General features: G+C 35.3%; 1 protein-coding gene across 1 annotated transcript in view; it reads right to left on the reverse strand.

Moving 5' to 3' along the window:
* Positions 1 to 630: 630 nt before the first annotated feature.
* LOC132561260 (innexin unc-9-like) overlaps positions 631 to 24,863 on the reverse strand; it is a 32,450-nt gene continuing 8,217 nt past the window's right edge. Inside the window, exon 2 of the mRNA XM_060225988.1 lies at positions 631 to 1,834. Within this exon, the coding sequence (XP_060081971.1) occupies positions 631 to 1,834 (1,204 nt within the window). The remainder of the gene's footprint in view (positions 1,835 to 24,863) is intronic.

The following is a 24,863-nucleotide window of genomic DNA, read 5'->3' on the forward strand; positions in this document are numbered from 1 at the left end:
AATGTTGAGTAATTGTTGAGATTGCGAAACCAAAACCATACAAATCCTGAACAACACTTGCTAAAGGTGGGTGTGAAAATGTTGGAATTTACCGCTAATGAAAACCATGCTTTCAATGGTCAGAGGCCGCGATAAATTCCCAGGTTCCAGTTCTTTGGTAGGTTTTTCTTTTAGGCATTCTACTATGAAAGTTGGACCTGGCAAGAACCCTAGAAGGATCTAAATACCTTCCAGGGTCACACCCGTCTCTCGGCGACCCTCGGTACGCATGCGTAGTCAAACTATACATGCACGTATAGCGATAGGATAAGTTGGACGGTGACTTTTGTTTAGCCCGTAAGTTGTTTAACGACTTCTTCTCATAATGGCCCTTTTCAAACTTCCGGCGTCTGTACATTCACGGCGCTTACACCAATAATGTGTTACAAGCGTTTTTTGTGATTTAGCTCAATGCCACCATCTTTATCTCGCTTACGTTTAAACTTCTGTTTCCAAACACGAATTCCGAACAGAACCGTTCGGAAAGGAATTGGACATCAGCGTTTGGGCCAGTGCTTGTCTTTCGTCTTGCGTTTCGGAGAGCGAATAGTACTGGATTTTCACAAGTTTCAGGAGCCTCGAGGCTTCTAGTCAAACGTTGCTATTGTCGTCACTTATCTGGTTTGCATGCTTTATCAAAGGTTTATTCCGGTAATGATTCCAGAGTTGCAAAATAATTTCTGACACCAACACATCGTTAGCGTTTTTACCCACAAGTCTTAACACGAAAATGCCGTCTTGGCGCAGGTACTGTTCGGCAAATTTCACCGCCATCTTTTTATCAAGTTCTGATTTGTAACAATCATTGATGCGCAGAAATTTCTTTAGATATCGAATACGATGTTGTCTAAAGATCATTGTGTAACACCAAACCAGAAAATTGGCAGAACTTAGCACGGATACAAACACTAGCCAGAACCAGATGAAAATAAAGATTTTTTCGTTAAAAAGATTGATTGGTAGAACACACTGTACAGTATAATCTTGGACTGTTGCCAGTTTTCGAATTCTGAAATCACACAATGTAACTCGAGGAAATCTCGGTGATTCTTTCCAGTCTATACCATTGGCCAGATGATCAAGTACTTCAAGCCCATAGGCATTGTAATTCGTTCCCAGGAACTCATTTAATATAAACAATTGTCCAATAGCGTTAGACATGTACAATAGTTTTATAAACATGTATATTGTGACCAGGTAGTTCCCGTAGCGTTTGCCGCAGACGATACAACAGTACTTTGATATGGTTTGGCGCAAGCGTATAAAACACCCTGATCTATATTCACGTGCATTTTCGAGCCATCTGTCCATATAGCGTACGATATGTTTAATAGTCCTTTCTCTGTCATCTGGTGATATGTATTGTGTTTCTGCGGCGAGAGTCACAATCTTATCGAGATTGACACCAGCCGAGGCCGTCAATATCCGCCATAGTATACATGGCACCTTGAATAAGAATGCCTGGAACAACAGAATCATAGGAACCCACTGATAATAAGTAATTTCCCGCTCTGTGCGAACTGTTCGTTCCTTGGGTATATCGTCATCAATATGTACATAGTACGTATTTGAGATCCAGCAGACATTATTTGTGTAGTCAACCATGGAGTCTTCGAATTCCGCAGGACACCAGCAATGAATCGGCTCGCCCACATACTGCTTTGTGCTGACGACAATAGTGAAGATGATAAAAATGATGGTGGTGTACAAATGGTTTAGACGATCGATCCAGTCATCATCGTATCGACCCTTCAACCGTGCATAGGTGGCGAAGCTCCCCAGAACACTGTCAAGCCTGAAACAACAAGGGAAGTAATAACATGGGAACATCAGTACAATAAACAAAGAAAAATTACGAAACATGCGTTCAATAAAAGCAAGAAAAATCAGACTTTCAGAAACAAAGGCGGGTGAACTAATAAGGTACATGTGCCACATCACTTAATCGCAAGCTACAAAGAAAATATAGCATTTCATCATAATCAGAATTCAGACCGAAAGAAAGAAGAGAGTTCTGAAGAAATGTAAGAGAAAACATGACGAATAACGCTGGGTGTGTTCCGGAGGAAAAAGCGTCCTTTGCTTCGTCGATGACACCCAATATATGTAGATTTATCTTGGCCAAGTAATGTAATGTTTTTTGTCAGAAGCGGATATTTATCAGACCAAATGACGTTAAATAAACTGATATATTTAAATCACGTTATTCTTAGATCTTTCTAACTAAATTATAAAAAAGATATATGTGATTTATGTTGTCATGTATAAATTGAGCTCATTATATTGTTCTTTTAAGCTTGATATAACCTGGGCATTTGTTCGTTGTTTTCAATATTTTTATTTAATTCTTATTTACAGTATCAAACATCCATAGCATCATATTTAGGTTTCAAAATGTCGTATTGACATTACAGCAAAATGATTGAACAACTGTACATTCCTACACAGATCATCTCATAACAAACCAGAGCTTCATAAATCACATTACATATAACATTTCAAATATGACTTCGTATAATTCGACCTAAACTTTTATTGTGTAAACTGCAATCCTAGTCACTTGTAGGTCTGTTTTGCAAGTTTTACCCAAAATTTTCCTATACTCTAGTGTTAGATTGTTAAACCGTCTGAAAGGTACACACAGTATAAGTCCATATCTTGGGCAGTTGGTTTGGCTTAGTTGTGTTACCTTCTGAACACAGGGACACGAAACATTCGTTAAAAGAACACCAGATGTGGCCATGATAACATTACTGAAGTTTCAAAAACAAAGTGCCCTTGAAGAACTATGAACACAGAAAAATTGAAATCTCTATCATTAATGTGCTTGAATTTCAATTTAGTCAGACATGTGGCATATAGTACTGTCATAAAACGTTACCAAATTAATCATCACTATTCAAACGAAATATATTCCGTCAGTATATATATGGTAGGCCAACCTCAAATGACGTAAATGTTGGACTTCACTGATTGGGTACGTTACCAGATACATACAAATGTAGTTCTTCTCTGTACATTATTCAAAGAGGAGTGGAGAGTAGTGGACAGTCCCGATACAAGAAATCATCCTCGATCGATATTGTAAGTTTACGACCGGGAAATACCGGGTGTGATTCTATGAATAATTAAGCCCCGCCTAGCAATGAAATCGGTCGGTTCCTAATATAAATCAGTCAATGTGTGGCTCTGACGGGGTAAATGAATCAGTTCCGCAGATAGCGTTTTAACATTAAATATTTGTTATAGTTTAAATAAGATGTATATGTTTATAAAGAAAAGTATGTTACTCTGTTTCTGTTTGTAAACGTATTTCAGATCGAACTCATAGTCTATTTTCGCAATCATCAAAGTCAATGATTTACTCATACAATTCAGTGTTGGCAGCTATTGAATAAAATCGCAGCACCATAGGTCATAAAAGGTCAAATAAATGTAGAAAAATGATCTCATATGTTATAACAAAAAGCAAACAAGCTTCCTCAATTTAACTGATCTATAAACAATGTATCTCGAATTATTAACAATTTGATTGTATTCCTAAAATATATATATATACACACACCAGTCGGTCATTTAGACTTCACGTCCGTCACAACACACAGTAAATCATTGTATTGATCAAGCGAAAGTGATCGTTCATAGTAAGGACGTCATTTTGCAACCTTGTTCTCAGTTTACCTCAGCTGTCAATAAGCAAGGTGGACCAATGCTTAAGAATGCTTATAAATTTGAATATTAGTGATATTACTTCCGGTTAAATACGGGCCTTTATGTTTCCTTCAGTCAAAGTGTGACGCTGACGGTTCAAATTATTGAGGAAAAAGCAAAACAAAAAACAAAAAACAAAAAAACAAACCCCCCCCCCCCCCGAAAAACATATAAACAAATTGATATTAAAAAAGCGAAACATGATAAATGTTACATCCAATTGACAGAAGCATTAATATTCGGTATCCGATATTGATGTATCAGTCTTCCCTTAAACAGCTATTAAATATCCACCCACGCACAACGACTGCACCTTCCTACATATTGTAGTAGTAATAATTCCCAGCGCTTTGGTCTTTTTAGTTCTTTTTGAAGACCATCTATTGCATTTGATAGTGACGAGTGTTTAATTAACCCCTATCTGTTGGCACTCCTTGGTCTTGTGGCTCATGCATTCATCAAATGACTTTTTCAGATCAATTCAACGCCATAAAACATGTACCAATACCATAGTCATGTGTTTTCTTACGCCTCTGTGTTCGGATCTGTTAACATTGGTATCGAGAAAATTCAAATCTCCTTTGTCCGGCCGATGATTCAGGCATGTTTAAGTACCAGTTATTGAATAGAGGGTTGATCGTGGTCCAATATTTCCTATATGAACACCATGCATGCTAGCACTTGTAATTTCAGAGGACTTGTGTAATGGATATATTCGTTTAAAAATGTAGCTTTAAAGAGAGGACACATGAAGTTTTTAGCTTTGATAAATTTACGAGATAAATAATACAAAATACGTTAAAACCCCTTTTTTATTTGAAATTCATAAAGCTTCAGTGTTTTAATTCGAACAAGTCTGAACTAAAGACGAAGTTATATGTTATATAATTAAAGAGATAAAATATTAGTTTTATTTATTAAAACAAAAACTGTAAATAACCCTAAGTAACAAATAAATGACATTTTGTTTGAAAGAAGTGAAAATCTTCACTGCAATCTTGTACAAAAGCACACAAGTGAACTTCACCTTTTAATACAAAAGGGTCCAACAATGAACTAATTTGCATCATACAGCTGTTTTGTCATACTAGAACTCGTCAGTGATGATAAGGGTATTAATTTCAAAGTAATAGAGAGAAAAGTATAAATTTAGATGGAAAGGTACACTAGCACCATAATGTTGAAACACACGTCGCAGACATTCGAATGTAACGTTGTTTTTGGTAATAGTTGTTGTAATTTGCTGGTCACGTGATTGTTTCTGTGATATTTATGATTTACTGTTTCCTTCGCTTGATTAATGTTAACTGTCGATTCCATGACATGCAAAACAAATCAACACATAACGATATATTACACTATAAGACTGTCTCAGGTGTCGGGATGTAGGACAAAGACATTCCATCCGAAAAGTCACAGACTAACGTAGAACTGACATAGGAAATTAATTGTCCATACTTAGAAAAAGTTTGCCTTAGAAAATAATAACATAATATAAACAGTCACTGCAAATAACAATTTGTACCCATTTGTGTGTACACATGTATCATGCGTTGACGTCAATTGGGATAGGAGACGTCACATTTCTACGCGCGTGCCTGTATAGCATGGGTGGGTGTGTAATACAAGAACAGAGAAGTAGTATTAAACAGATCGTAATGAGAGAAATGTGATCAGTATCAGCTCTCAGCAAGGCCTTGACGGAAACACCCTTGACCAGAACAATAGTGATATGCTTGCAGCAAATGTAACGTTAATTTCAGCGGAACGTTTTCCCTTACATGTTATATATATAGCATATATTAATATATATATATCAAATGTAAACAGCAGTGTCGTCGAAGTAAATATCTCGAACTCATTTAAGTCGAACAGCCCCTTTAATTTCGTCAGCACTCGTTAAACCTCACACCAAACATTAAAAAAATGAACATTCGGTTATCTCGAATTTCTCCTATGGTCCTACCGACTTCGGGGTAGCGAGGTTTGACTGCATCTAAAGATTTTTTTATTTGTTTAATAAATACATAACTTTAAAATCAACACTTAATCCGGAAAATTGTAAAAAAAATATGTTTTCACCTTTGATAAAGAAGATTTAAAATAGAGCAAAAGAGTGGGAAAAAATGTCCTGAAGTTGAACTTGTTCGTGTTGTCATAATGAGATAACATTTTGCTTGATGCTTTTAGGCAAGTTGCGAAAACTATATTTACTTCAAGAAGCAACATGATATTTGAAACAAAAGCTTTCAGGGAAATTGTTACATAGCGTTGCGTGTGTTCGTTGTTCACGTAGTGATATGGTTTAGATTTTAACACCATCTTATAGATTTTAACCTTAAAAGGTTCCATGTATATGTACTTTATGAGTGCATGATAACTTTTCGGCCTTTACCATTCGTCACTGAGAGAAAAGGGTTTGGGAGTTGCCTATTGCCAAGCCAAACCAAATCTTAAAGATAGTACTATTGCTATTATAAGCTCATTTTTAACGCTCGGCAAGCTGGCAGTGTAACGACTGGTTTGCCCGTTATTAGTGTCACGTGACATGCAGTATACTTCAGTGTGGTAACACTATAAAGTTCCCAAATGCACTTGCATGCAACACAGACACCATCCCTCTAGGAGCCGACCCATAATTGAATTTTCTGTTTATATCATGTATCTTTTAAAATTAAGACCCTAGCATACTTACTTGTTATAGAAAAACGAGACATATGTATGATAAAGCTTAATTCAAAATTTGGTTCTACTTGTTTTGCAATTTTTAATAAAGGAATAACAATTTATTTACATAATCATGTGTATGTGTTTGTTATTAGAATAAATTGACATTATAAAATGCAGCTGTACAGAATCAATAATCTAGATTACCACAATCTATACATTATGCTATGACGTATCTTTATAAGATATCACCTACTTATTGTATGACATTGTATCACACGTTAAGCAGTGCCTTCTACCAACCTGCCTGTTTTATAGCGGGCTTCTGCCTCGCTGTTAAGAATTCTCTGACTAGGTCTGGCATCAGGGTAGCTCGCCTATACAATTTTATATTGAATTTTGATGAACATGCGTGTAAGGTATGCTAGGATAGGCAGTCTTGGAAAACATATTGCTGTGTGGATTGGCTTTCTAGGTTAGACTTGGTTCTCTGCATGTGGCATTCTCGACTGGGCGATCAATATTCAGGGACAGGTTTATCCAGAATGCTATCGAAAATGTAACACAGTCTCATCGTTCTATAATAAGCTTGTAGTACGTTTTCTGAACTTAGAATTGCCATAATGGTACTGAATGTCGTTGTCCTGTGTGTTGTGTTATCACGTGACTCCTCTTACCATATACATACACATTTCTTTCTGTTAGGCACCTGAAAAATGATACGCTATCTACCTTCCATCTTACAAACCTTAAAACGTACAACAGTAGAACTAAGTAATACAAAGGGCTATAGCACCCAACTTCACAAATTGAATATCATTAGTTTCATTCTTAAACCGTTTTTCTCATAGAAAAACATTTTCCTAGACAAATGAAACAGCTCCTATTACTATCTTTGTTACAATACAACTGTGCCAATAAATTCATATCATTTGACACATCATAGTGCCAAAATATTAATAAACATCACTCAGATATTAAACACAGTTTTCTATGGTTTTTTGCCACGTGAAGTTACCTTCAGTATTAAAGACATAGTATGAAGAATTTATACGGAATAAACAAAATCAATTTTAAACTATTTAGCACGTTTGTACCTCCTTGCAAGTAGAATGTTATAATTAAAATGGCTGTGCCCACTTCTGATCGTTTGAGGGGAATAACTTTTATGTTTTTATATCTTATTTTCTGAAATATTTGTGATCTTACATCTTACATCCTTTGTTCTTTGTTATAATCGTCTCACAGAACAAAACCAGTTTGGGGTTCAGTGGAGACATATAAAAGATATATTGAATTATTCTTTAGCTTAAAGAAGTGTAAACCTCTTGTCGGTATGATGTGTCTGTATGGAGTATAAACTGTTCTACGTACGTCATGGTATTCAGTTTGATAACATTGTAAAAGTGTTCTTAAGAAACCTATAAAATACACTTTAATATACCCTGACCGTTAGTATATTATGTTTTGATTTGTTTGTTAGGTTCAGGAACTTTATGTTCTCTTGGTAGTATGGGTTATTTTCTCTAGGAATAATTAGGCCACTGCCTGATACTTTAAAGTGCTATCACACTGAAATGCCATAACCTTATTACAGTAAACAAATAACTTATAAAGTATAAATATGATTCACCCAATATGTTATTTAAGGTACTATTGTACATATAGCTGATTCCTGACATACGGCTCTCATGCTGCAGAACTGAACAATAACAACATTGAAAATCTTAAGATTTATCTTTTAATGATATTAATCTATTAATGATACGTATTCGACTTATGACGGGACAACGCCCAAATATGTCCAACTAATCACGTATTGATTAACTTATCCATTGATTGTTCAATAGTAAATTTCAATTCAATGATAAGATGTGTTTCAGGAAGTATGCCAACGTCACCAAAGGTACGAGATGAGCAAAACAGGTTTGTGAAAGAGATGTGACGACATATTTTCCAAGATATATGGAGTAAGACGATTTGCCTGCCGCTAATGACCTCTTGACATACCGGACTGAGACAAATATTAAGACATCTGTCAATACACCACAGGATATACATGTATGGCTATAGATATTGATTTCTTAACATGGCATTGACGCCTAAGCAGATATCTACTGTCTTAATGAACTGTACATTGATATGTCCACAACTTAAGCAAATACTTTCATTAACTTTGATTGATATGCAACTATTTGAAATTTCATTTCTTCATTTGAAAAAAACGTTGTGCCAAACTATTTGCTGTGACGAAGTGACAAATGTAGAGGTAACTTACCCCTGTTCGGGGATTCATATCGTCTAAAAGAAGAGAACGATAAAGTCCGTATCAAATTATGTTTGTCCTAACAGTACTGTAGATATAAAGACAACAAGCGGAGACGAGAGTGTAAAAAAAAGCATAATTAATTCAAACCCAAAATGGATTTATCAATATCAAAATACCTCCAAAAGAAAGAAACAATTAGGGAAAGCTTGATAACTCAAAATATTTATCATTTCGTTGACGTTAATTTCTGTTATGCATCATTGTGACTACTAACACCTTCTTCAAGAAAGTGAACATAAGCTGTAGTTTGTAGCCTCAAAGACAACTGCATTGGCTTGTTTACAAACAAGATCGATTTATATTTCTTTATAATCAATATCTTCTACCGTGATGTTTTTAAAAGCTTTTAAAAGAAGGACCCATCTTTAATGCGCCATATTCACTAGTGCATTCCTTGATTAAACGAATTGCCATTTGGCAGCTGTTTTGCCTTCCACTAAACCTTGTCAATGCGTTTTACACTCGCAATGGAACATTTAGCTTACGTAATGGGTAAGTTAGGCAAACCACAATGTCTACCCTTTAATCCTTCTAACGACAAGATGCAGTAAACATAACTGAACGTCCACATATCCCGATTCTCAAAGGATAAATTAAAAAGATACATTCATACTACAATCAATCTACCTAAATTGATCCAACTAGTCGAGCAAGTTACCTAATACGTTCAGTCAGGGACAAGCGTCTCGTTTATCGATAGACAATGTTCATGGCGTTTTTCCAACAGTAATATATTTCGAAATTTACAAGCAATAAAAGACGGAAGAAAAACCTCAATTTGCTTCCTTAATGGTTCTTTCTCAGAGAAAGAAATCATTAACGAATGGAATTTTAAAGATCATTTAAGATGCCCGCCTCCTATCCCATTATTTTGCCTCTCTGAGGTAAATCGTTGGTAAGGCCTAGCCATTCCACGGTCCAGTCTGTCCATAGTGATGTATGAGATCAGGAAGGGGGTTTTGTAGCTGGTCCCTTGGTCTCATTACTTTAGAACGTTGGCCTCCAGACAGACACAGGGAGTAGTTGGTGTTTCATTTATATCATATATACACAAGATACACGTTGTTGTCTGTGTATTCTAAGAAGCAGAAAGATAAGTCTTTCACGATTCACTCTCACTAATATGATCTAACACAATTTCAGTCATAGTTTTATAGTAAACAAAAGAATGTTTAGAGCCTTACATTACATTTGAATTAATAAACGCTTATAACGGTTCACACAATGTCTTTAATTTATTTGTTTTCGGTTTTTTAAGGATATTATATAAAAAGAAATAAAAAAGAGTTTGTCAAACATTTGTTTAACTTCCATTTTCGTAATGATGCTAATGGATACTTGGCTAAATGATGTTTGACGGTTTGTAACGAAAGTATGTCAGTTGTGAAAACATATTTTAACAATAACCTTGATCTGAGAGGCAACAGCAAAAATGAGACACCTCGTATTCTCCGATTACCCATAATAGATGTTGTATGATTTCCCCTGGCGATTCGTCCGCAATAAAAATGCTCCGAACAACAAAATAAGATGAGCACTTGATGGCAAGAGTAACAAATTGGCACAATTGCAACTTCGCTCGGTGAGAATCTCAATCTTCAGACATGGAATACAAATATAGTATTTTGAAAAATATATACATAAACGTGATGAGAAGGATAGTAATTATACTTACAATAACGTAGACATTGCTAGAAACAATACGGAAGACTCCATGTATATATGACACTATCAGCCACATTGGGCGACAGTGGACTGGTATTAAGTTTATCTCACAATAACACCATCGTGGATCTATAGTGTCAGCACTGCCCGTGTCAACGTCTTCATCTTTAGTAATCTATCACACGAATATCTCATCACGAGTAGTTGATTAATGTTGCATACAACGCCATAATTAAAAGGTATCAATATGGGTCCGCTAATTAACTTCCAGGAAATTGAGACACTGGACATCTGCATCTACGAATAACACCATAATAACGAGAATCGATGTTCAGCTTGATGAAGTCAAGAGGTTATTTCATAAAACGTATGTACATCTTCATGAAACCATCACCACAGACCCCTAAATATTGCAAGTATAAATGATTCACCATGAACGAAAACCAGCCATTTATAAATTTCTGCAAGTTGCACTGTTCCATAAACGGTATGACCTGTCCCGAAGAGGTACCAGCTTCTCCATAGTAACAGTTACGGAGGCATCCGCAGTGCCGGTACCAAGATGTAAATCAGATTGGTAGGAAAAGCCAATAATGGATTTGACTGTATCATTGAGGTGGAGAGTATATGTCTCATTATGTATCCACGTATACCTTGCCAGAGGAATACTTGTTAGCTAGAAGTGTTTTTAGAATGGATGCTTGCCATTTACCTTAAATAATTAATGCCACTTTCACACAACTTGCTATTTTTCAGCATCGTTCTGTTAATTATGGCATAACCTTGCCGACATCCCTTTAGTATTATTCACTGACTTAACTGAATTTTAACAAGTGAAGTCAGTATCCAATATGTTTAACGTTTATATGTCTTTGGGAGAAATCGTTCGACATATATACAAAATATAGGATAATCACAAACCGTTCTGTGTTAATTGTTAAGTATTATCTTCGTCGACTACAATTAACTGACAACCAAGTAATAATTAATGCCATGTTATTTGATATTCGACTTGAACAGTTACACCGAATTGTTTGATTTGATTTTTGATTTGTTGGATTGAGGAAAATCATTGCCATGTTTTATGCGCCGAACCAAAGTTATAGAAGGAAAGCGGATGACGCAAGGTGGAGACGATACCAGACACTGTAAAGATATAACCTGCATCAGGGTGAGCCTTCAACCATAGTGGATATTGACGTTTAATATCGGGAATATTTTACAGTCCTCTGCAAGTGTAGAAAATATGAAAGTGTAAACTACTGCAAATGGCAACTACTGTATATAACAACTAAAGATGTAGAAGCTCGCCGTAGCTTGTGATATGAGTTTTAAGAAGGTATACATTTCTGTAAACCAGTAATTGTCCGAACAGCCCTAACTTTACATGAGGTTATTACGTGGAAGATATATGACAGAAAAACAAAGGGTGAGACGACATGAAACATGGGTCCCTATAAACAACAAGAATACACCAACATAGGAAACAGAGAAAGATTTACCGGAAGACTTCTGAAAAATGTAAGAGATAAATAATACCACGTGTTCGGGAAGAGTAGGTGTCTCCAGTTTCATCGAGGACACCTGCTATATAAATCTTGGTTAATCCTAGTAAGTACTACCATGTTCCCAAATGATAACAATGTTTACATATATTATTACGGCGACATTAAAAATCACTGTGATAAGTTTTATACGTATATTTACTTATAAAGGATACTGATATATACAAATGTCTGGAAAACTCCCAACTTTTAATGGGGATTCGGTGATTATCATATTTGACAGATGTAAACCTGCCTTTTATCATACATGTAGACCAGAACGTGTTCATAAAATGTAACGATCATTTTAGTTTTTCAAGTTTTAGTCGAATGTTCAGATTTAGAATTAATGTACATTTTTTTATTGTTGTTTTTATGATACGAAGAATGTACAAAAGACACACACGTGATTAACATCCTTTTATACAAATTTATAGTTAGATACAGTAGAGCCAAACAAGGAAGTTTATTTCTAAATGAATTCCTTATATACATTATGTATAAACAACTGACATGGACATTGATGGACATTGAAATATTTGTGTGAATATTTCGTTTTAGATTCAGTCTTATTAATCGTTCGTTCACACCTCAATAAAACAATAAGATAAAAACGTAATCATGGTAAATCACCAGAAAGAAAATGCATTATCTAACGTCTCAATAAGGTATAAATGAATTGATATTTCTAATATCCAAAAGCTGTAAATAAAATATTCGTATCATGGCAAATTACTTATAACCATTGTTCTAATGTATTTCTTATAGGTTTATGTGTGTTTGACAAATACATAAAAGTATTTACCGTAGATGTTAAGGAGGGTCCGTTCGTGCATTTCCATATAGTGTACTCCTATGTATACACATTTATCACTATATGGATTTATCAGACTGTGCCAGAAGTAATTGAACAAGTTCATCTATGCCACACAAAGCAAACACAAGCTGATGGCAATAGATGCTCTGCAAATATTCGGGGTTGCTAAACCGATATTATATTGTCAAAGCGTTGGGGTGGCGATGAGACATGACATCTTCTGCAGCCTTTTTATCAATAATGCTTAAATCTGATGTATTCTAATACATGGTGATATTTAAAAGATTGGTGACTTCTTTAAAGTTACAATTGACTTTATTTGTCTTCGTAAATGTCCAATATGTATAACTGAGAACTAGACGTTGGAAACAATAACATTATGTACAATAGCCATCATCCAAACTCATTTCTAAATAGGGGAAAATATGAAGAAAAGAAATATCTACTCCGAGAGCCTTGAAAAGTAACGAGGAGAACATGAAAACTGCTAAGCATACTGACAAGAACCTGGATAAAGGAAAATGAAAACAAATGCTTCAAAACAACAACTCAATTTTATATTTATATTCAATATTACTTCCGTGACATTTTTGAATTTGGGTATTCAAAGGAGCAGTTATTTGCAAAGGAGTCGTAAATATGGTGACAAGCAGGAAGTATGCTCCCTGTTCTTGAAACAAAATTCCATTTTCAGTCTTTTGTTTTAAAAACTGTAAAATTATACATGGCAAGTAAAAAAAATAAATAAAAGAGATCATTCCATCTATGCCCCTTCCCTTCCTCCCTTTTTATGTGTCGCTGATAAAAGTTTCAAACATGCTGCATGGTTTAAATATACATGTCTTTATCTAATCTGGTCTTAAAATTCGTGTTTATTTTCTGATTGTTAATATAAATCACGTATTTACATAGGAAAACTTCACCAAAATAAAGGTAAAATACAACGCAGTCATAAGATTCTATTAGTAATGTATTGCGCACATACATTGGTATATGGTTGCAGTATCGACTTTTTGGTACTCTTTGAGATCCATTGTTCTGCAAGCATCTCATCTGTTTGTGTTAACCTTTGGCCTTCCGCAGCACAGCGTTGACTTCCGGACAGATTACCGTCATATGTACGAATATATTACCATCATCAAACGTCAATTCCAATAAACATCAAACTTCCCCAGAAAACGTTTCCAAGCAGAAACAGTTTGCAATGGTATGCTTGTTTCTGCGTGAAGAATTTCTTGCGAAATGTTCGCTAATAATCAATGATGACTTCTTGGCACAAAATCTCCCTCGATAATATGTTATAGTATTATCGTTCCTTTACAAGTGATAGATTGTTAGGCCAGTCATATAGGTGGTGATTTTGTGGGGTACAACATTTTAGAACATTTCCTCAATCCAAGTGCTATAAGGATGTTAAAAATAGTATGTAAAATCCCTTTCCTCGTCAATTTGGATTGTTTTGACACCAAGCTTTGAAAAGGATTGCGGGATTCATGAAATAAGAAAGAGATCTGATTGTCCCTATTTTATGGATTCCACAACAAGTATTTTGTTTGCAAAATAAGCCTTATTTATAACTTTTTAACTTAAACAAGACATAATGCTTGAGCACAAAATTCATGCTAGAGCATGGGAATGATTTCATGAATACTGGTCCTGGGCTATTCAATAGAATGTTGTCACAACGACGGAATACCACCAGTATCAAATAAGTCATATCGTACATGGAAAAAGAATTTGCTCCAGTGACTACTGAAGTCTAGCGAAGTACCAAATGAAATTTAAACATATAACTACATCTCTGTACATATCTATCAGGACGTTCTTCAATCCAAGCCTCATTTTTGAGAATAGTTTAAGTTTGCCATCAGAACATGTTCAAACTCGCTTGTATAAATGCAAACGAAATTATATTGGGTATGTACATAGATTTATAGTTTAATCCTGCTGATAAGTATTGATTTTACCAGATAGGAAAAATATTCGAGATATACAGATATTTCCGTTCTATTTTACTAGATAGGAAAAATCATCGAGATATACAGATATTTCCGTTCTATTTTACCAGATAGGAAAAATCATCGAGATATACAGATATTTCCGTTCTATTTTACCAGATTGGCAATGATTATGTCATTTTTATCATACTTTTAACATAGAGGCTATATTTTTCTGGAATCAACTTCCACAGTGAGAGAGCATTTTCATTTTACAAACTACATGAAGCGTATGTGTATAGTTGGTAGTTCATAATATTTTCGAGGAATTTAATTTCATTTCATTCTTGCCAATGAAGTTTGCTCTTATTAAGTACCCAGAGAACATTTTCACAGCAAAAGAAATAGTCCGAGCCGGGTCAACTCCGAATTAAAAGGCCCACGAAATCAATTAACAATACAGTATATTATTTTCATTGAACGAAAAAGACCTAAACTTCTAGCCTATTAACATTACTCTTTGTACGTTTTCAGGTTTGTTTAGCGGCATCGCTATCAGGTAAGCTTTAGAGAGATGTATTGACAATCAACGTTCGCAATTACTAGTTATTGTATCAAAATTATTTTGATAACACAGTTGTATTGACATCATATAGCTAATGATACTGATAATGTCAACACATTATAAAAGTTATACTATCACACGATCTACAACACACGCGGCGCACCTCAATAATTAATCACAAATAGAAGCGCACGGTGGACTATAGTTATTCACACTGAAAACCTGATAATATCTGGATTGATTTGATGTCTGAAGACGTGGGACCTGTCGATGTTTACAAGTACATAATACATACTACCCTTAAAGGTATATTTACACTTCATAACTCTACAATGTATACATTTTCTTCTTTGTTTCTTGGCAATGTGTAAACCTATATGATATAAACCCCCATGTTTTGTTCGTTCACGTGTAAGTGAACTGAACTCTCTTTCACTTTGATGTGCGGTATGTAAATAGTAAATACTATGCGGGATACAATTAACATCATAAACAACCCTCTTTTTTAAGAATATTTATTTAGTGAATGACCTAATCTGTCCAGCAAAATGTTGGTTCAGAAAACTGTTTTACATAAAATGTTAATCATGTTTGTGGTATAGAAGCCCGTGCATCGCTGCTGAGGAAAATCGACATCACATAGTTTTACATAAAGTGTTATATATATTCACGAAAGCCACCAAAAATATTGTTTACGCCGAGGTATAAAGTGATATTATGTACATGGACGTATATGCATATCGTTGTCATACAAGCTGTTATATCAGATTTGAATATTTATTAGAAATTCTAGACGTATTTTTTTACTATCAACATTTAAATGCATGCCATTTTCAAGGTAAACACTGTGTACTGACTAAGCCCACGGGAAGCCTTCGAGATAATCGAGTATTCGATTTAAATGAGTTCGAATGTTTTGTGTGCAGTTACGTAGGGACCTTTTTAAGTCGAAAATTCGTTGTGTTGGATTTGTCAATGATCTAAGTCTCTTGAAAAGGACGAATCATGACACTAACAACACAGAAAAATCACAACATTTTTAATAGGTCCCATGGTATCCATTTAAATATTTATGTGTCTATCTTTAGTAGGGTATATGAGCCGTAGTTCTAATACTATAGGGTTTAGGGTATATTGATCGTGAGAGGCAGCAGGGTTCTATGTATACACTCGAGTAGGCTATATTAATTACAGTACTGTCATTTCACAATGGCAGGAGTTAAGGGGCAGCTCAATTTCAATTAACGTTCGTGTAGACGCACGTAACATTTATATATTTATGACACAACACAGTCACTTTAAGGTCGAATAAACACATATAGGTACTTTTCGTTCTCTATATTCAGAAGAGTTCTCTGTCGCACGACACAAACTACATCCCATTGCACAATGTCCGGTACACAAATAGGAAGTTACAAAATGTCGGAACGACTAAAAAGGCCGAATTAACACATACTGGTTAGCAAAACAAAACAATAGAAAACAATAGCAAATTTTGGGTAATTATTCCTTTTTTCATATTTGTACAGTGCACTTGGGGTCAAAATTTGCTAAATAATCTATTGATATTAAATGTGAATACAATACGAGACCGTAGAACATAATCTATCAAAGTAAGTGATATCATAACACGCTGTAACTTAAATCAACAAGGAACTATGTGAAGACTCCATGATTTAAGACAACATTGACCTTTGAACCCAGAAACTTGACATCATGACTGAAACATTGTATAACAGATATCACGACAGCAATGAGATGACAAGATTGTATAAAAGACGAAGAACTTATGAAGGAAAAATGTAGAATTGCATATCGATACAGTACATAGGTACATGAAAAATTAAAGAGTCTTACAGCTGATTTGTCCTTGTAAGATTCGTCAACCCTGCCAGGGCTGTAGAGCGTAGGAACCTAGGAAGTTTGAAATCAATTTCAAGATAAAGATGAAGAAATGCACTACCTAAACAATTCGCTAATTCCATAATGCAATAATCGTAAGATTCCTAATGAACATAAAGTGTTTATTATAAACCTTGTCACAATTAAAACGAAACATGTCATACATCTAAAAATCTAATCCTGGGAACTCTGTAGACATAGTCTACTCACAGCGATGACAAAGTGCTTTACATATATAGACGTTATCAAAGAAATCAACGACGTCATACAATCGGTTTGGCATTTCAAGACTCTAAGTGATAGGGACATGAAGTGTTAGAAGGCGACTTAGGAAAATCAAAATTGTCAGAAGCAAGGCTGGTTTTAAACTTTAATTAGTATTCAGGTCAATCGGAAAATACTGCTAGATTCTACACTGGTATGTATTATTATTAAGTAGGCTTTTTACACCAAGTTCGTTGGAATATCATTAACGATATACCATGTAAGAATTTGTTCAAATAAGATTCCTGTAGTATCAATACTGTACAAAGTGTAACTTTCGTCATCGTTTAATTTTCACCCTCTTCGTCAATAAACAGGAGGGGCGAAAGCATATAATAGTATTTATTTTACTGTACCAGGATTTGCATTTTCATTTTGAATTAGGCCTTTCCCCGGCTTGTCAAAATAAACAGTGTATTTTATCGAAATAAGGATTCAAAATAAAACACATCAAATTCAATTTCATGCCATTGCATACAGGATACTTGTTTTGATTTGTGGTGCCAAGTTGTCCACAGCTAAATTCCCTTGGGAACCCAGGCACTAGATATTAGGTAAAACTCCATAAAACACAATTATTAAAACGTCAAAACTCAAATGTAACATTTGCCCATTGACAATAATAAACAACATCACTGAAAGGCATCATTTGGGATAAATACAGCTTTGAGATTTCATAGGACTCTCTGGTAATGGCACGAATCCAAATTTATGGCTTTCAGACTTAAAACCAATTAAATTTAAGAGCTAGAAATTGTAAAATAATTATAGTCTCCAAATTGTCATGTGGTTGTTGACGTGAAAACATCCTATCACACATAAGCATATAGATATTCTATATTTATACACAAGTGTCACGTTGTAATCAAGTTACCATTTTTGGCTATAGACTGGCATTACGTATAGAAATTAACATCAGATCGGAGTTTAAATATTAACACAAAACATTGAATCTACAATAGATGCGAGTGACAGAGATTTGGAGCCAAGTGTCTACACTTTCTACCGCAGTAGATGGGCTCCGCATTGTCATGACATCACAGTCTATTTGACAACACCCGTCACGTGTTCTGACCTTAAAGAACCCCGGATGTTGGTGCAGCCTCGAGTGTCAAGTGTACCGGGGGCTTAAGTCAACGGTGGCCTTGCCAAATGCGCCCGTAATGACACAGAATCTCATTTTGAACGACAAGTTTGGCACAAACATTTGCATAGTTACCATACTGTAGGGCTTTTATGTAGTGTAGATGAACGAAGAGTTTTGGCGAGGAACATGGAAGGCTGCCATGTACTGGCGACATGTCTGTTACCGATCTTCATGCTTAATTACGTTACCATAGAAACCATACACTCTGATTTGTTGGATTTACAAATAGTGATAGTCTGAAGGTTATAAATAAATGAACGGTGAATAAAACTGAATCACCCTGATGTTTCGTTCTTCCAGGACTTGACAGTAATGTTACATCATACAGATGTTTCGTCCCTCTAGGACTCGTCAGTGATGTTACATCATACAGCTGATTCGTCCCTCTAGGACTCGTCAGTAATGTTACACGTCAGTAATGTTACATCATACAGCTGATTCGTCCCTCTAGGACTCGTCAGTGATGTTACATCATACAGCTGATTCGTCCCTCTAGGACTCGTCAGTACTGTTACATCATACAGCTGATTCGTCCCTCTAGGACTCGTCAGTGATGTTACATCATACAACTGATTCGTCCCTCTAGGACTCGTCAGTGATGTTACATCATACAGATGTTTCGTCCCTCTAGGACTCGTCAGTAATGTTACATCATACAGCTGATTCGTCCCTCTAGGACTCGTCAGTAATGTTACATCATACAGCTGATTCGTCCCTCTAGGACTCGTCGGTAATGTTACATCTTACAGCTGTTTCGTCATCATACAGCTGATTCGTCCCTCTAGGACTCGTCAGTAATGCTACATCATACAGCTGATTCGTCCCTCTAGGATTCGTCAGTACTGTTACATCATACAGCTGATTCGTCCATCTAGGGCTCGTCAGTGATGTTACATCATACAGCTGATTCGTCCTTCTAGGAATCGTCAGTGATGTTACATCATACAGCTGATTCGTCCCACTAGGATTCGTCAGTGATGTTACATCATACAGCTGATTCGTCCCTCTAGGACTCGTCAGTGATGTTACATCGTACCGCTGATTCGTCCCTCTAGGACTCGTCAGTAATGTTACATCATACAGATGTTTCGTCCCTCTAGGACTCGTCCGTAATGTTACATCATACCGCTGATTCGTCCCTCTAGGACTCGTCAGTAATGTTACATCTTACAGCTGTTTCGTCCTCCAGGACTCGTCAGTAATGTTACATCATACAGATGTTTCGTCCCTCTAGGACTCGTCCGTAATGTTACATCATACCGCTGATTCGTCCCTCTAGGACTCGTCAGTGATGTTACATCATACAGCTGATTCGTCTTTCTAGGACTCGTCAGTGATATTACATCATACAGCTGATTCGTCCCTCTAGGACTCGTCAGTGATGTTACATCATACAGCTGATTCGTCTTTCTAGGACTCGTCAGTGATATTACATCATACAGCTGATTCGTCCCTCTAGGACTCGTCAGTGATGTTACATCATACAGCTGATTCGTCCCTCTAGGACTCGTCAGTGATGTTACATCATACAGCTGATTCGTCCCTCTAGGACTCGTCAGTGATGTTACATCATACAGCTGATTCGTCCCTCTAGGACTCGTCAGTGATGTTACATCATACAGCTGATTCGTCCCTCTAGGACTCGTCAGTAATGTTACATCATACAGCTGATTCGTCCCTCTCGGACTCGTCAGTGATGTTACATCATACAGATGTTTTTTTCTTCTAGGACTCGTCAGTGATGTTACATTATTCGGATGTTTCGTCCCTCTAGGGCTCGTCAGTGATACTAACGGCCAACATGATAAAACCCAAGAGGCGACTTTGGAATATCAAATGTGATAGGAACAAATGACGACATTTAGATGGGGAGGTGCACTAGTCCCATATTTCAATGAATTGTTTTTTTTCAGAGCATTATATTTAAAGTTGTTTCTACTACAGATTAAGAAAAAGAGATAACTCAAAAATTTTGCCATCGACACAAACTTATTTTCATAATTTCACCAAAATTTTACTATGTCATAGATTATGCCCGCTCAAAAGCTACCACAAAAAAGCTACAGTATTAGCACCATTAAAAATATCGCCATGTTCTCACGCTCTCACTTTCTCACAAATAAAACTGTTTCATTGTCATGTGATGACAACAAACATGGAACACAAAATTACATTTTCTTGCATTTGTAGTCGAGAGGAAGAGTGTCCGGCAAGACACGAAAGGTTCACTAGTTCGAACCCCGCCGGAGGCGGCAGGGTGTTTTCAATATTTTCCTATTACATTCAAACGTAATTTTTCTGACTTGTAATCTGTATAACGATTAATTACATTATCAGAAAAAGGTATGCTCTTTGAATGCATAAAAATATTACATAAAAGGAAACTGAGTGCGGTTTTGAAAGACATCAAGACGTGATTAAAAGTTAGCTAAATGTTGAAATAAAACACATCTGTACCATGTGCTATTGTTGATAGTTCACCTGATACAGATAAATTTGTGTACGTACGTAGTCAGACTTATTCCAGTGTGTCGATACCTACTCTGGGGTTAACCAGTGCATTATCGATCTCTACGTGTTAATGAAACAGAGGCGGACATACCACAAATCTCCCCCTACGTAATAAGAACACGTGGCTGGTGACAAATATATCGACAACAACAGTCATGTTTTAAAATATATGTAAATACAGTTAGATCTGAGTCATATTATTGATTATTTGTACTGTACTAATGTACTTCGAGTTGCTTTGTGTATCGCAGTTTTCTAAAAAAAAAAAAAAAAAAACATTCAGTGCATTTTACCCCTGGCATGATAAATGGTTTGTGACGTTTTCGTTCCTCTCTCCTTTAATAAATTTGAAAAAAATCGTTTTTCAGTGTCTGTCTATTAACTATTTGACATACAGGGTACGCCAACAGAGATTACTGTGAAGAAAAAACATTGATTCATTATTGTGTGTTTGTAACATATTCAGGGCGTATAAATGATACGATAAAGAGTAAGTAAAATATATGTACTGCTATTTATTATATGCAAATCTGGTGATTCAATGTGATATGACTATACAGAGTTATGACAGAAATCTATACAAAAATAATAAAATTGATAAATGAAAATGAGGTAAGAAAACCTTGAAAATTGAATTCTATTTTATTTAGATAAAACTTAGAGAGGTACACGTTTCAAGATTTCTTGCTTTGATTTTCACGTGAAAATTCTTCATTTTTCTGTATACTCAGTTTTGCTGCAATGAAAATTTTTCAGTTTCAGGTACCATTAATTTTCAATTTCATTTTCGTTTTCAAATAAGTATTTTCTTATAAATAGTACGCCCTTTTCTAGGGACATTTTGACGAGCAGATGACCTGAACGGAGTCACATATGTTGTGTTGAAATTCGTTGTAATTTTAACATTTCAGCATGCTGTGGTGTTAAAATAGCAACATAAACTTCATACAAGCCGACGTATTTTGATCAACAGTAGATAAGGGGAAATATCGATTTTAGCAGAGAAATTATGCACAATTATGCAGTTTCATGGGATACAGACCGTCGTCATGTCAATATTTAATAGCAGCGTATGTGATAGCGTAAGATAGTTGAACAAGGACTGTATTACTTACAGGCCTGCAGTCATCTAACGACAGGCTTCTGACATCAGTCAATTCGTTATTGATATGTCATCATCCATACTCTCTCTATATTTAGAAAAAACAGACATCTACGTAGAATATCGAGAACAAAAGTATTCTTTAGATAGTCATGGTAAAACGTTCTACAAATATTTTCATTTCATCGAAAAATTCTTAGCAAGTCAAGTTCATACAAATCTATCATTTTACGTTTCAGTTTTCTTTATCTATATTCAAATTTATGATCAAACTTTCTCGTTGGAATAACTCTTAAGAAATCAGATGCATAAACATTTGCCATTTTACTTTTCAATTTTAATAACGTATGAATGAATCTATAATTCTGTTGCAGTTTTGAGATGAGTATTTATATCTGTATTACATGTATTACATTCTTTCGTATTCATTACACTCATCTTTGTTTACACATTGTACATATTAACATATCATTACTACCATTTACATTTACTTATCTGATATTGAGGAAACGATACCCGAATAATCGAAAGCAAGGCTTTTTTTCGCTCCGTTCTTCCAACGGGCGTCATTAAAGAAAACCTTTCTAGCTAATTAGTTGTTGCTATGAAAGATGGATTCAAAATGGAAAAGACGCAGATTGAAAGAAGTGAGAGAGAACAATGAGTGTCGACATACCATAATATGTCTGTATTTTACACTTTCGGCTCGGTAATTCTGTGAATATTGTGATTATTACCGCAAATGTTCAGAACGAAATCCTGACTGATAAACATTAGATGTAAACGGGGCCACACATGTTCTCATTTTATGATAATTTAAACAACGGAGTGATTGACGATGTACTGAGATAGATTAAATAGGTCTGTCTGTCCAGTTTCACCAAACGGATAAATAAACATAGGTCGTGATATCTCCTATACAATTAAAATATCACATGGCATGTTCCAAAATGTACCCCTTCGTGCGCCCCATGAAATATGCCATGTCATTACACAGTCTAATATTTCTATCATGACGTGAAATTGAATAATTTTAGATAAGTTATTTATTCTTATTGATGTCGTGACAGAAATGACCTTCATCTACTTTCGTGGAAAGTTGTTTGTATAGAGAAATAAAAATAATTGATTCCATGAGGTTAGACATCGTGACTGCAAAGATTACATATGCAAGGCTTTTTGATTCTAAAATTTTCTGCTATTCCAAATCAGCATTTATTTTTATAATTTTATTTTATTTCGGGTCAATAGGACTACTCAAGTAAACGTGATTAGGGAAAAGAATTGGAAGAAAAATGTGTATTTATCCACGATCGCTACATCAAAAACATAGCGAGTACCAGTTTCAAAGGAAGCTAATATGATTGTATGTAGTTATGCCTGGAAGAGAAGACAACAAAAATTATCCGAATTATAACTTCTTAAATCTAAGTTTCACGATATTTACACAGTCTTGTCTGCCTTTTCTTTGTTTCTGTGTTTTCTTTTGTTCTTGTTTGTTTGTATTTTGTTCGGGTTTTTTTATTGTTCTTTTTGCTTTTCAAACAATTTTAATTGTGTGTATGATAGTTTTTTCTTCAATCTTTAATGAAGGTAAAAGAATATTGATCTTGATGATTTCAGTAAATGCGCTCATGTTTTTGTGCTGTTGGTGATGGTAGCAGTGAGGTTCTTCATTTTGAGGAGAACTTGAGTATCTAAAGAAAACAGACAAATGCAAAAAACCGTTTTCTTACACTGTAAAATAAACCAAATCCATGTTGATGGAAAGTATTTGTGTATATAACTGTCAACCTGACAATGAATTCTTAATATAAGGACTCAAATATCAAATACCAAATAAATCGAGAAAGCACTTCAGGAGAATAAGCAACTCAAATGTTGATTGACCAATAAAATCAATCGATTACAGTTACAAGGTCAGGATCATCGCACACGTCCAATTAGCGTAAATTATATATCAACAAACTGATGATAGAGCGGTAATGGACTATCCACAGTGTAACGAGACACATATATCTTATATTAACATGAATTAACATGTTCAAACACGCAACCATCAAACCAAAACATACCCTATGTAATTTCTTCAAATCTAGCTATTTCTGAAATATTGACACCAATCTACGGACAAATTTCTATCAACCGAAAACAAAATAAACCCAATGGTCGCCATGTTGAAAGCACATGCTAAATGAGAAAAGGCAATTCTTTGTTGGGGATCAGGTCATAAGATTGATTTGTCAAAAATACATTTACGTCCTGTGAAGTAGACAGAATACCTGGTAAGCTGTACAATGCATTGTAACAAGCGAGCTGAAGGGTGAAACAAAGTGTTTACTATGTAAAGCTATTGTGACAACAGATAAATTACGGGTATATCGGTAATCGTCAATCCAACACATCATTGTACCATTAAGTGGTCACGTGGTACAGGAGACACACTGATGATTAATTGAGTACATGAATCGGATATAAACGACGGTACAATAATCAATACATAACATTTATGAGTAATACAAATAAGGGTTATACAAAGTATTGTAATCCAATTCAAATGTCAACACTCATCCTATAGATTACTGTAACGTTAAACTCCCCACCCCGACAGTGTAACCTTTCCTCTCATTAACATCGGCAATCAGAAACAACGCTGAAATGTA

Source organism: Ylistrum balloti, unplaced genomic scaffold, assembly GCF_031769215.1.
Source record: "Ylistrum balloti isolate Yb309-2 unplaced genomic scaffold, AGI_CSIRO_Ybal_v1 Utg371184, whole genome shotgun sequence".
NCBI lineage: Eukaryota > Metazoa > Mollusca > Bivalvia > Pectinida > Pectinidae > Ylistrum > Ylistrum balloti.